The following is a 12,639-nucleotide window of genomic DNA, read 5'->3' on the forward strand; positions in this document are numbered from 1 at the left end:
TAAAGAAAACCTTTAGACCGAAGTCTCTTGATCTGCCCATTCCAACTGCTGTCACATGGTGTACATGTGTTTACAGAGCTTAATGGATTCCATGCAAATTTTTTTTTGACAGAGGAAACTAAATTTTTTCGAGTTTTCAAGTCCAAGATTTCAGCAGGGAGCTCCTGTTTTCAAACAATAAGATGTCTCCAAAACTCAAAGGTTGTTATTCCATGTGGGCTTCCAGCTGTGATCCCATGATCAGTTGGATCATGAGACCTCATCGCCTAGGGTGATCAGATTTCCAAAAGACAAAACTGGGACCCATTGAAAAGCCTTTGGAAGGTGGGACTCTGTGATGATTGACATTTTGGGCGACCAATGGCAGGAGTCTGAGAGAGGGGCAGCTGACTGTGGGAAGCCATGTGATGACATCTGTCGGAATAGGTCCAGCCAGATTTGGCAGTCCTATGCCGTAGATTGTTTAAAAGGCTTCATCAGCAATGGGGCTGTCGGTGTTAAAAACCATAGTGCCATCTCCCTCGGAGACATCATGGGGGTGATGGGGTGAGGGGACAGGTCTGCTGCATGCAATGCAGTGCAATGTGATGGCTGTTTATAGGATGAAGGGTGACATTTCACTCAGATTTTCCTCCCCAGGCGACAAGGGCGTTAAATCGCAGGAGAGGCTGGAATCGAGAACTTCGCCGGGCGCTGATCTGTTTGCGATCAAGCCGGCCCACTCCCGTTGGCAAAATCAGGATCTCGCCTCAGTGTGAGAAACCAATAATCACCACTTAAGCCCAATCTCCATACAATTAACATGAGGACCCCGCATTTAACGGCCTCCCATGATCTAATGCCCTCCCCAGCAGGTGGTCACATGGGCGCCGATTAGCACACCTTTTTAACAAGGTGAAGCTGGCAGAAAGGCGGCTGAGGGGACCCGAGGAGGTGAGTAGCTATCTTCTCTCACAGGCAAAGAGCCCGTGGGCACTGGGTGTGCTGCCCCGCTGCTACACCGGGGGGCCAGCCTCGTTCACGGTGGGTTGCCATTGTTGCGGGGTTGCGGAGCAGTGGGAGTGGCCGCCCATGGCTGGGCTAGGCTGGGGGGGGTGGGGGGGTTGATATGGGTGTCTCAGTGCCTGTGGGTCCAGCATGTCACCCCCTGGACCATGTGGTCCCATTCCTGGAGCAACCACAGCCCCTGCCCACCTGCCCCACCCACCACCCATAACCCCCACTGACCGCGGAGGCCTCTGACCACGCGACTGTACGCTATTGCCAATTGGCAATTGTAGTTAAGTGAGCACTTCACACATCCCAAGTAGATTCCCATGGGTAAGCGTGCCATGAAGCATGTGGGAGTCATTGCTTAGCATCCCAATAGGACCACGCTGCCTGGAAACACCTAGAATGCAGTGACCAAAATCCGAACATCCAGGGTCTGGGCCCCAGCACTGGGGACATATCCACAACCCGAGGGTGGGTGAGTGGACTGGGAAAGGGACCAGCGCCCAGTCCAGGTAACATTACGTGCGGTTGTCTGGGGTACAGGGTCTGGATTCCAGTGAGTAGCGACCCCTGCTGCGGCCAGGGGTACGTGGGCAGAGCGTGTCGGATGAAGGGGTGGCAGAGCAATGGTCTGACTGGAGGGTCCCAGGGTGGAAGACACCGCTGGTTGTCAGTCTCACACCCTCCCCAATTCCTTACAGATGTTACTTGGGATGGACGATATCTTGAACCCCATGGAAACTGCCCTCGTGGTGCGGATGGCAGCCAGGCAACCAGATGCCGGAGGAGATGGCGGCAGCAGCATTGACAGAGGCTTGAGGCAGCGGCCCATCTACAGAGCTGTGCCACACTCTCTGAGGACCCAGCCGCCCATCAGACCAGGGAGGGACCCAGAGAGGGAGGCTGGCGATGGCCCAAGGTGTACAGGCATCGCTGGTTTTTCAAAACGATGAGGGACAGCAAGTGCCGCAGGAGGTTCCACCTCAACAAAGAGACAGTGCGGCACCTGTGCCATGTCTTTGTGGACTTGGCACCAGGTGGAGGAGGAGGACACCCGCACCCAGTGGCTGTCAAGATCACTCAGCCCTGAATGTCTATGCCTCAGGAGCATTCCAAGGCTGAGGAGGGACTTGTGCGGCATCTCATAAGCTACAGCCCACAAGTGCCTGAGCAGAAAAACTAGATAAACTATGACATGGACCAAGCCCAACAAGATGCCCGGGCAGCAGGATTCTCTGCCATCACCGGGATGCCCCAGGCCCAGAGGCTAATAGATGGTATGCATGTTGCCTTGCACTCACCGGGCCATCTGGAGTGCCCTACATCAACAGGAAGGGTTCCACTCCTGAACATCCAGCTCGTGTGCGACCACCTCGTGACGATCATGCACGTATGTACACGCTTCCCAGGGCGTGTGCACGACAGCTACATCTTGGAGCATTCAGACATCCCCAGCCTCTTCGAAGACCGCCCTAGGTTGACCAGTTGGCTCTTGGGGATAAGGGGTATCGCTGAGGACCTGGCTAATGACGCCAGTACGAAGGCTGGTGACCAGATACAATGAGGCCCATGCGACCACCTGGTCTGTCATTGAGCAGTGCATCGGAGTTTTCAAAATACGGTTCCAATGCCTCAACTGGTCTGGTGGTGCACTGCAGTGCACCCCGGAGAGTCGCCCGCTTTGTGGTGGTCAGCTGTGCGCTCCACAACCTGACACGGCAGCGGGGCGATGAGGTGGAGGTGGAGGACGAGGAATATGTGGCCACCTCGAAGGAGGAGGAGGATGAAGGACAAGCTGGACTAGGAGGGGCTGGAGGTCGAGCTCGGTGAGGACCCGCAGGACTAGCCGGAGGATGAAGGACAGGCAGGAGTGGCAAGGGTCCGATAACCCCGGAAGGCCCTCATCCCCGTCCGCTTCACATAGGACATGGTCCTGTCCATCATTTCCCCCTCTCCCCACCCCCCCTTCCCGTGCCCCTCCTCCCTTCACCACCCTGCCAACCACCCCCCCCACCCCATTCCACCCTCCCAGGGTCTGTGTAACATCACTCCAGGGTGGGTGCTGGTTGATGGTATGCATGGCCCCTTGCACTCACCGCGCCATCTGGGAGTGCCCTACATCAGCCGAGCACTGTCAGCGGGTCACTGTCGAGGACAGGGGGTGATGATAACCCATAGAGAGCTGAGCGCTGCAGCTCCTCATCAATGCCATAGTCTGACCCCTTCCTGCCTGCTGGGTGCTCGCTCACGCCAGGGCGGGTGGAGGGGGGTGGGGGGGAGGAGGGAGGGAGGGAGCGGGGGAGCCCAGGACCCCCATGAGGCAGGGGATTGGTGCTCCTCCCGCATTGTTCAACAAAGTGTCAGAGGAGTCATGCTGATCGAGGCCAACAGACCTTAATGGTTTACAAAAGTGTCCCCTACTGCTCCACTCTCCCGATCGTTCTGCCTCACTCACCCCTCCCCCCCAGACCGCCCCCTGCCCACACCCTTCCCCCCCGCACCCTGCCATGCCACACTGTACCGGGTGCTGTCAGGTGGGTGGAACTCAGGGGAGCTGGTGGCTGCCAGTGCAACTCTGTAGGATAGTTCCAGGTTGACACCCAGCGCCCCCGTCTTGGTCGACGCTCACAGTCCCCGGGGTTCACCTCAGGATGGAGGGGCAGCTGGTTCGAGCCCCGGATGCCCCTGCATTATCTGCAGCGTGGTGATGCCCCTCAGTGACTGGAACATGCTCTGGAGCGCCCCAGCAATGCCCACCTGTGACTGGGACACATCACCCAGCGACCGGGAAATGCTCTGGAGGGCCTCGGCAATGCCCGCCTGGGATTGGGACATGTTCCGCAGTGCCTCATCAAGGTCCACATGGTACTGGACCACTTCCCCTCAACATGCTGTTGAGGCACTCAGCAATGGCCATAACCGACTGATCATGCCTTGTACACCTCCATTCATGCTGCTGGCATCGTGTACCAGGCTCTCCACTGCGGTCGCCATCCTACCAGTGTTGGCCCTGGTGCCACTCATTGCCGGCACCATCCCCTGCGCCCATATCCTCTGGGACTCCTCCATTCGGCTATGGGCCTGCTGAACTGCGGTAACATGCCCCTCTGAATCACACAGCCACACCCTATCGGTTATATCAGCTCCGGGTAAACCTGTTCCAGAAGCTCAGCATCTAACTGGGACCCAGCTGGGTCCTGGGATCCAGCAGACCTCCCACTGCTGTCTCACCGGGGGGCTCCTGCCTCCACCTGATGTGCAACTGCAACTGTGTAGTGCTCACCAGAATGTGCCCCAGAAGCCTGTCCACTACTTTCACCCACCGAGGTGTGTGTCTCTGCGCTGGTGGAGGGTGGGGATGACAGCTGTGCCGCGACTATTATGGTGGCATCCTCGGAGCTCTCCTCCGAGGTGTTCTCTTGGATGGCAGAGAGGGGGGCGGACCCCAGGAAGGGCCGGTTGCAGGTCCGGCGGGAGAATGGAGATGTGGTCAGTGGGAGAGATGGGTCAGTCTGTGTGGCATTAACAACTTACTTTGGTCGGTCATCTGGGTAGATCCTCACCTCTGCCCCACGCGCCAACCTCTATGTAGGTCACTGCTCTGTCTTTGGCCACCCCGCGACCTCCAGGACCCATTCCTCCTCGGGGTTGAGGACCCTGATGTCCGGCACCCTGCCACCCATTGTGCCCTTTCCCATTGGTTATGGCCAACTTCTCCTGCGGGCGCACAGAGGGGGCATCAATAGCCACATGTGTGGTTGCTTGCAGGAGGGTGGGCTTGGGAGTTATGGGAGAGGACTTGAAGAGATGGGCTGGATGGGTGGGGGGTATGTGGCCGGGGGGGGATTCTGGTGCAAACTCGCCCAAGTGGCCAGGTGGAGGTCTTTGACCTTCTTGCGACACTGAATGCCGGTCCTCCTGGACACGCTCCCTGAGCTGACAGCCGCTTCCTCCCAGACAGCAGTGACTAACCTGTGACTGATCCTCCCTGACCCTCGGGGGAATAGGGCATCTTGTCTGGCCTCCACCTGTTCAACAGTCTGGCCAGGTCGGCATCGCTGAATCGTGGGGCTGGCTGTCTCAGAGGCATGTCTGCGGGCTGAGTGGGGTTGGCTGTGCAGGTTTAACTGCTGCTCTCCCTTGTTAACAGGCAGCTGGCGAGCGCAGTCCCAGCGAATCAGCCAGCAGGATCATGATTTGCAGCGAGAAGCCCGTGGGGCCTCGTTAAATGGACCAATTAACGTTTTATAGCAGTGACGGTCTTGACGTGCCGAGCATTGGGATGTTCGTGGCAGTTCCTGCTCGCTACCACACTTTGAAACGTTTTGGTTAAATCGCACCCTATATTTAACATAAAGGGAAAAAGTGAAAACCGGGACATTTGGACTATTTCGAGGAATTTGTGGGGACACTGGGACATTTCATGAAAAACCGGGACTGTCTAGGCAAAACCAGGACGTCTGGTCCCCTGAACAATGCCCTCTATCCCAATACTCACAACAGGCAACCAAGGCTTGGAGTTTGGCACTTACGTAAACCTAAAATAAAGGTTATTCAATGTTAACAAAACAATATTCACAGGCTTAATTTAAAAAAAAGACTAAACATTCAAAAATAAATATGATACATGCACTGAGGGAGTCATTTAGATAGTTTGGAAGACATGTTCTTACATAGCCTGAACTGCGGTAAATACCTACCGAGCCTAAATCACCAGTCTGCTTACTTAAACATCTGCTATAAATCACAGAAACATAGAATTTACAGTGCAGAAGGAGGCCATTCAGCCCATCGATAAATGATGCTACTTTTGCCATGAAATTGAAAGTGAATCAATGGACATCCAGTCAAGAGCGACAGTAAAAACTGAGCGAGCCTTTGTCTAGTTTGCACATAAATTATTAACAAGGTTTCTCTTTTGTAATTAAATTTGGTGTGTAATGGATTTATATTGAGGATGTTAACAGTTTAAGTCAACACTTAAATTGATCTGTAGCTTTTTTGTTCAAATGTAAGGGAGAGTTCTTTATTTCTCCTTTTAATTTTAACTTTTGTACACCCCAACCTTCGACATCTGAGAACAGCTGCAGAGAAAGTGATTGAAAAACTTTGAATTAAATTCCCCCACGCATGATAACACTTTGTGTAATGCTACATGGACTAAGGTTAAGTTGGTTCTGCATTACAGTTCTGTAAGCTACACCCAATCTTTATATGTCATGATCATAATTTATGACCAGTTCTTTAAAACCTACTAGTTTTTAAGTTTCTCTATTTTAAGAAGTGGGAATGTATGTCTACAGAGACCATAATTAAATCAGACCTAATACGGTCTATACAATAAAGCAGCTGTACTTGGACCTCATTCATTACAGAACAGAAGTCAATGAATGACAGCATGATTTCAACGTTATTAATCCTCGGAGGACTGTGGTACTGTTTTAGTGCCACTTGCAACTATATAAAAGTTCTGTTTTCCTTAATTTCGAATATTCTCATGAACAAGATGAGACTTATTCCAACATAATCTGAAAAAGTACAGCAGAACATTCTTTAGAAACCACAGCAGTCTGTTTGCATTTTGAAAGACATATCGGCCATGTTTGCCCTCAAAGATTATCAGCCACTTGAACACTCTGCAATACCCGTTAGGGTTTGACAGATTGTGTTGGTTCATCTGATTTTATTGGACCTCTTCGTTCTCTAGAATTCCGACAGATGTTTAGTTATTTTCGATCTGCAGATGCAAGGAACAACACAGGATTAGCAAAATGATGCACACCCATCTCCACACTCCAAAATACCATCAAATCGAGTTCATTAACCATAAAATAAGACCATGTGCTCACTGCTCCTGTACATAGTATATTTATTTATGGCAATGATACAGAAGTGGCAGCAATTCAACAGATTCTCTCTCCTCCTTGTGGTCACTTTATAGTCTAGTTTGAAGATGTTAGGTCTTGAAATAACTTTAAATCTCTCCGGTTTTCCTTGACTTTTCCAGGGCATCCATATTCACTCAGTTTCAATGGGACATAATGCTGCAAGGAGGCAGCTAGCTGTCCAACACTTTGACTTCGAATCTTAATCCATGCTGGTTTCAGCCGACCCTTGAATCCTAGCATAGCAAAACTTCCTAAAATCAAAAATGAACAATTCATTGTTAATTGCCGTCTTTCATGAATTTATTTGCAGGCTGCACAATGGAATCTGTGGAATATTTCCATATCTTGCTTGTCCAAAAAGGTTTCTGTACACAGAAATATTGAAAGCACACACTTACATAGAATTCCTACAGTGCAGAAGGAGGCCATTTGGCCCATTGAATCAGCACCAACCCTCTGAAAGAGCACCCAGCTAGGCTCACCCTATGCCCATAACCGCATCTAACCTGCACATCTTTGGACACTAAGGGACAATTTAGCATGGCCAATACACCTAGCCTGCACATCTTTGGACTGTGGATGGAAACCGGAGCACCCGGAGGAAGCCCACGCAGACACGGGGAGTGTTGTACCTTCAATAACAACGCTTAGAGAGTAAACGGTAAGAAGGCTTTAATAAGCTAAGAACTAGCCTGGTGCCGAGACGGGTGCTTACTGGGTGCTGCCCACAAGGCGGCCCCTTATATACGGCTCCCAGGTGGGTGGAGCCGGAGGCGGAGTACCCCAGGGTTCCAAGCCCGGTCTTAAAGGGGACATCACTTTACATGATGATAAGGGTACAGTAATACAATAGCCGTTCATCACAGGGAGATTGTGGAAACTCCACACAGACAGTCACACAAGGCCGGATTTGAAACCAGGTCCCTGGCGCTGTGAGGCAGCACTGCTACCCACTGTGCCATCGTGCTGCCCATATATATATAAAAAATGTCCGTGGCATAACATGCTCACAAGTCAGGCAAGTGGTAACAATATAATGTTTAACGAGAAGCAACGTACATATTGGATCAGATGAACAGTGTTTCCACCAAAGCAGTATAAAGGTGAGGCAGATCATTCAGCTCATTTATCTGACCATTCATCATAAACTTTCCATTTCCCCATCATAGCATCCACCTGCCCTCTTAAATACTTTCAGATTATCACACCCCAACCCAGAACCAGCAACAGGTATCAATCAATCCCAGATCTGCTTCTGGGGTACCAGCCATTCTTTCAGCCACTTAAACCTTTTCACCAACAGATGCATAAAAAAACAATTAAAACCTGAAAAAAAGGCAAATCATAGGCAGCAGAAAGCTTTTAAAACAGCAAAATCTGCGTTCGGATCAAGGACAAAGAAATAGAGGTAGGACGGCCTATCGAGCCTGCTCCGTTATTGAGTACAATCATAGCTGATTTGTGTTTCTGTTCCACTTTCCCGTCCACTCGCCATATCCCTTGATTCTCTGAGAGACCAAAGATCTGTCTAACCCAGGCTTAAATATATTCAACGATGGAGCATCCACCACCTCGAGGATAGAGAATTCCAAAGATTTGAGTCGAGTAATTTCTCTTCATCTCAGTCCTAAAAGATCAGCTACTTACCCAAGAAGGTGCCCCCCACCCTCCAATATTCTAGATTCCCCAGCCCAGGAGAAACAACCTTTGAGAAATTACCTTACTGAGCTGAGCCCCTTTCGCATTATGAATGTTTCAATGAGATCATCATTTATTTAGGAGCTGGTTTAGCAAGGTTGGCTAAACAGCTGGCTTGTAATGCAGAACAAGGCCAGCAGCGTGGGTTCAATTCCCGTACTGGCCTCCCCGAACAGGCACCGGAATGCTGGCAACTAGGGGCTTTTCACAGTAACTTCATTGAAGCCTACTTGTGACAATAAGCGATTATTATTATTATTATTCATTTAACTCCCAGAGGTTCTTGATTAATAAGGGGATCAGGGGTTATGGAGAGAAGGCAGGAGAATGTGGCAACTAGGGGCTTTTCATGGTAACTTCATTGAAGCCTACTTGTGACAATAAGCAATTATTATTATTATTATTCATTTAACTCCCAGAGGTTCTTGATTAATAAGGGGATCAGGGGTTATGGGGAGAAGGCAGGAGAATGGGGATGAGAAAAATATCAGCCATGATTGAATAGCGGAGCAGACCCGATGGGCCGTGTGGCCTAATTCTGCTCCTATGTCTTATGGTCTTATAAACCCAATTTACTCAGCCTCTCATCATAGGACGGACAATCCCCTCCCCACCCCGCCCCTCATCCCAGAGGCCAATTAAGTGATTTTAACAAGTACCAAATATTGTATTAGTCTGATAATGCCGGTAATACACTGGAATAATCCCATTAGACAACCGAGTGCTGCCTGGATGAGCGCCTAGAGGATCGCAGTCCCAGAGTGCAGTCTGCCTGATTTTCTGCACATTCACTTCATCAGTGAATGGTCCTCCCTGTGTGAGGATTATTTATGGCCCAGGTGACTATATACATCCAGGGATGAACGATATCAGCCCCAATGTGTTTATAACCCATAATGAGTTCAGATCTGGCAAATAATACATGCATCTGTAATTTAGATAGACTAGGTTTTTAATGATATGCAATTCACTAACTTAATTTGTGAGAATAATCATTTGTTTTATTGCCCATAAAATGCACAAAATAATCAGATCCTACTAATGCGTGGGACGGAATGTTCATCTGTTGACAGATGCTAGATTTTGTTGACTGATCTGAAACTTGCCAAAATTGCAGACACAAACACTGGGTTTGTGTGATTATAGTTTGAAATCTGTGTACTTCCTTTCTGCTGCATAATTCAAAACCTTACAGAAAAAAAGGGTGCGACTTCCTTCATAGAAAATAGTTGTTCACGGCATTGAGAGCTTGTATTCCAGATTAATAACAGTTCTCAGCACTGAGGGCTATGTATTTTTCCATTCATTTAGGGTATGTGGGCATCCTTGCAAGGTCTACATTTTTCGCCCATGCCTAATTGCCCTTGAGAAGGTGGTGGTGAGATGCCTTCTTGAACCGCTGCAGTCCATGTGGTGTAGGTACATCCACTGTGCTATTAGGGAGGGATTTCCAGGATTTTGACCCAGCGACAGCAAAGGAACGGCCAATATATTTCCAAGTTAGAGTGGTGTATGGCCTGGAGGGGAATTTGCAGGTGCTGGCGTTCCCATGCACCTGCTGCCCTTGTTCTTCTAGATGGTGGAGATCGTAGTTTGCAAGGTGCAGTTATAGAAACCTTGGTGATCTGCTGCAGTGCATCTTGTGGATGGAACACATGGCTGCCACTGTGCATCTGCAATGGAAGGAAGGAATGTTTAAGGTGGTGGATGAGGTGGACTGCTTTGTCCTGGATGGTTTTGAACTTCTTGAGTGTTATTGGAGCAGTTCTCATCCTGGCAAGTGGAGAATATTCCATCACGTTTCTTACTTGTAGATGGTGGATAAGTTTTGGGGAATCAGTAAGTGAATTACCTCCTGCAGGTTTCCCAGCCTCTGCCTTGCTCGTGTAGTCACAGTATTTATCTGGCTCGTCCTATTCACTTTCTGGTCAATGGTAACCCCCAAGATATCAATGATGGAAGGTTCAGCGATGGAAATGACGTTGATTATGAGGGAGAGATAGCTGGATTCTCTCTTGTTGGAGACGGTCATCACCTGACACTTGTGTGGTGGGAATGTTACTGACCATTTACCTGTTCAAGCCTGAATGTTATCCAGGTCTTTCTGCATGCAGGCGAGGACTGCTTCATTTCTGAGAGGTTGTGACTGGAACTGAACTTTGTGCAACCAGTGAATTTCTCCATCTGAGAAAAGGGAAGGTCATTAATGAAGTAGCTGAAGATGGTTGGGCCTAGGACACTACCCTGAGGAACTCCTGCAGTCATGTCGTGGAACTGATTTGATTAGCTTCCATAAACCACATCCATCTTTCTTTGAGCTCGGCATGGCTCCAATCAGTGGAGAGTTTTCCCACCCCAATTCCCAATGATGTCAATTTTGTCAGAGCTGTTGATGGCACACTATCAAATGCTGCCTTGACGCCTAGGGCAGTCACTCTCACCTCACCTCCTGAATTCACCTCTGTTGTCCATTGTTGGACTTTAGCTGCAATGAGGCCTGAAGCTGAGTGAGTCCAGTGGAACCCAAACAGGGTCAGTGAGCAGGTTATTTCAGGTACGTTCATCGCAGCGTCAATGACAGGAGAGCTTTTTGGAACAGCTTGTGATGGAGCCCACGAGGGGACAGGCCATCCTGGACTTAAGTGTTATGTAATGAGCCAGACTTGATTAAAGATCTTAAAGTAAGGGAACACTTAGGAGGCAGTGATCATAATATGGTAGAATTCAATCTCCAATTTGAAAGAAAGAAGGTAGAATCAGATGTAAAGGTGTTACAGTTAAATAAAGGTAACTACAGGGGCATGAGGGAGGAACTGACGAAAATCGACTGGGAGCAGAGCCTAGTGGGAAAGACAGTAGAACAGCAATGGCAGGAGTTTCTGGGTGTAATTGAGGACACAGTGCAGAGGTTCAGCCCAAAGAAAAGAAAGGTTATCAGAGGGGGGATTAGGCAGCCATGGCTGACAAAGGAAGTTAGGGAATGCTTCAAAGCAAAAGAGAAAGCCTATAATGTGGCAAAGAGTAGTGGGAAGTCAGAAGATTGGGAAGGCTACAAAAACAAACAGAGGATAACAAAGAGAGAAATAAGGAAAGAGAGGATCAAATATGAAGGTAGGCTAGCCAGTAACATTAGGATTGATAGTAAAAGTTTCTTTAAATACATTAAAAACAAACGGGAGGCAAAAGTTGACATTGGGCCGCTCCAAAATGACGCTGGTAATTTTGTGATGGGAGACAAGGAAATAGCTGAGGAACTAAATAAGTACTTTGCGTCAGTCTTCACAGTAGAAGACATGAGTAATATCCCACCAATTCCGGAGAGTCAGGGGGCAGAGTTGAATATGGTAGCCATCACAAAGGAGAAAGTGCTAGAGAAACTAAGAGGTCTAAAAATTGATAAATCTCCGGGCCCAGATGGACTACATCCTAGAGTTCTAAAGGAGATAGCTGAAGAAATAGTGGAGGCGTTAGTTATGATCTTTCAAAAGTCACTGAGTCCGGGAAAGTCCCAGAGGATTGGAAAATCGCTGTTGTAACCCCCCTGTTCAAGAAGGGAACAAGGAAAAAGATGGAAAATTATAGGCCAATTAGCCTAACCTCGGTTGTTGACAAGATTCTAGAATCCATTGTTAAGGATGAGATTTCTAAATTCTTGGAAGTGCAGGGTCGGATTGGGACAAGCCAGCATGGATTTAGTAAGGGGAGGTCGTGCCTGACAAACCTGTTAGAGTTCTTTGAAGAGATAACAAATAGGTTAGACCAAGGAGAGCCAATGGATGTTATCTATCTTGACTTCCAAAAGGCCTTTGATAAGGTGCCTCACGGGAGACTGCTGAGTAAAATAAGGGCCCATGGTATTCGAGGCAAGGTACTAACATGGATTGACGATTGGCTGTCAGGCAGAAGGCAGAGAGTTGGGATAAAAGGTTCTTTTTCGGAATGGCAACCGGTGACGAGTGGTGTCCCGCAGGGTTCAGTGTTGGGGCCACAGCTGTTCTCTTTATATATTAACGATCTAGATGAGATGACGGGACTGGGGGCATTCTGGCTAAGTTTGCCG

General features: G+C 49.1%; 2 protein-coding genes across 5 annotated transcripts in view; both read right to left on the reverse strand.

Moving 5' to 3' along the window:
• The window catches only part of cemip (cell migration inducing hyaluronidase 1), a 319,445-nt gene that overhangs the window by 184,743 nt on the left and 122,063 nt on the right, over nucleotides 1-12,639 (reverse strand). The gene's annotated exons all lie outside the window — the stretch shown is intronic.
• The window catches only part of LOC140386430 (cell surface hyaluronidase CEMIP2-like), a 211,099-nt gene continuing 205,305 nt past the window's right edge, over nucleotides 6,846-12,639 (reverse strand). For both annotated transcript variants that reach the window (XM_072468758.1, XM_072468757.1), the window contains exon 25: nucleotides 6,846-7,132. In XM_072468758.1, coding sequence (XP_072324859.1) covers nucleotides 6,936-7,132 — 197 coding nt within the window. In that variant the 3' untranslated portion in view covers nucleotides 6,846-6,935. The remainder of the gene's footprint in view (nucleotides 7,133-12,639) is intronic.

The sequence above is a fragment of the Scyliorhinus torazame genome, chromosome 12 (genome assembly GCF_047496885.1).
Source record: "Scyliorhinus torazame isolate Kashiwa2021f chromosome 12, sScyTor2.1, whole genome shotgun sequence".
Classification (NCBI taxonomy): Eukaryota; Metazoa; Chordata; class Chondrichthyes; order Carcharhiniformes; family Scyliorhinidae; genus Scyliorhinus; species Scyliorhinus torazame.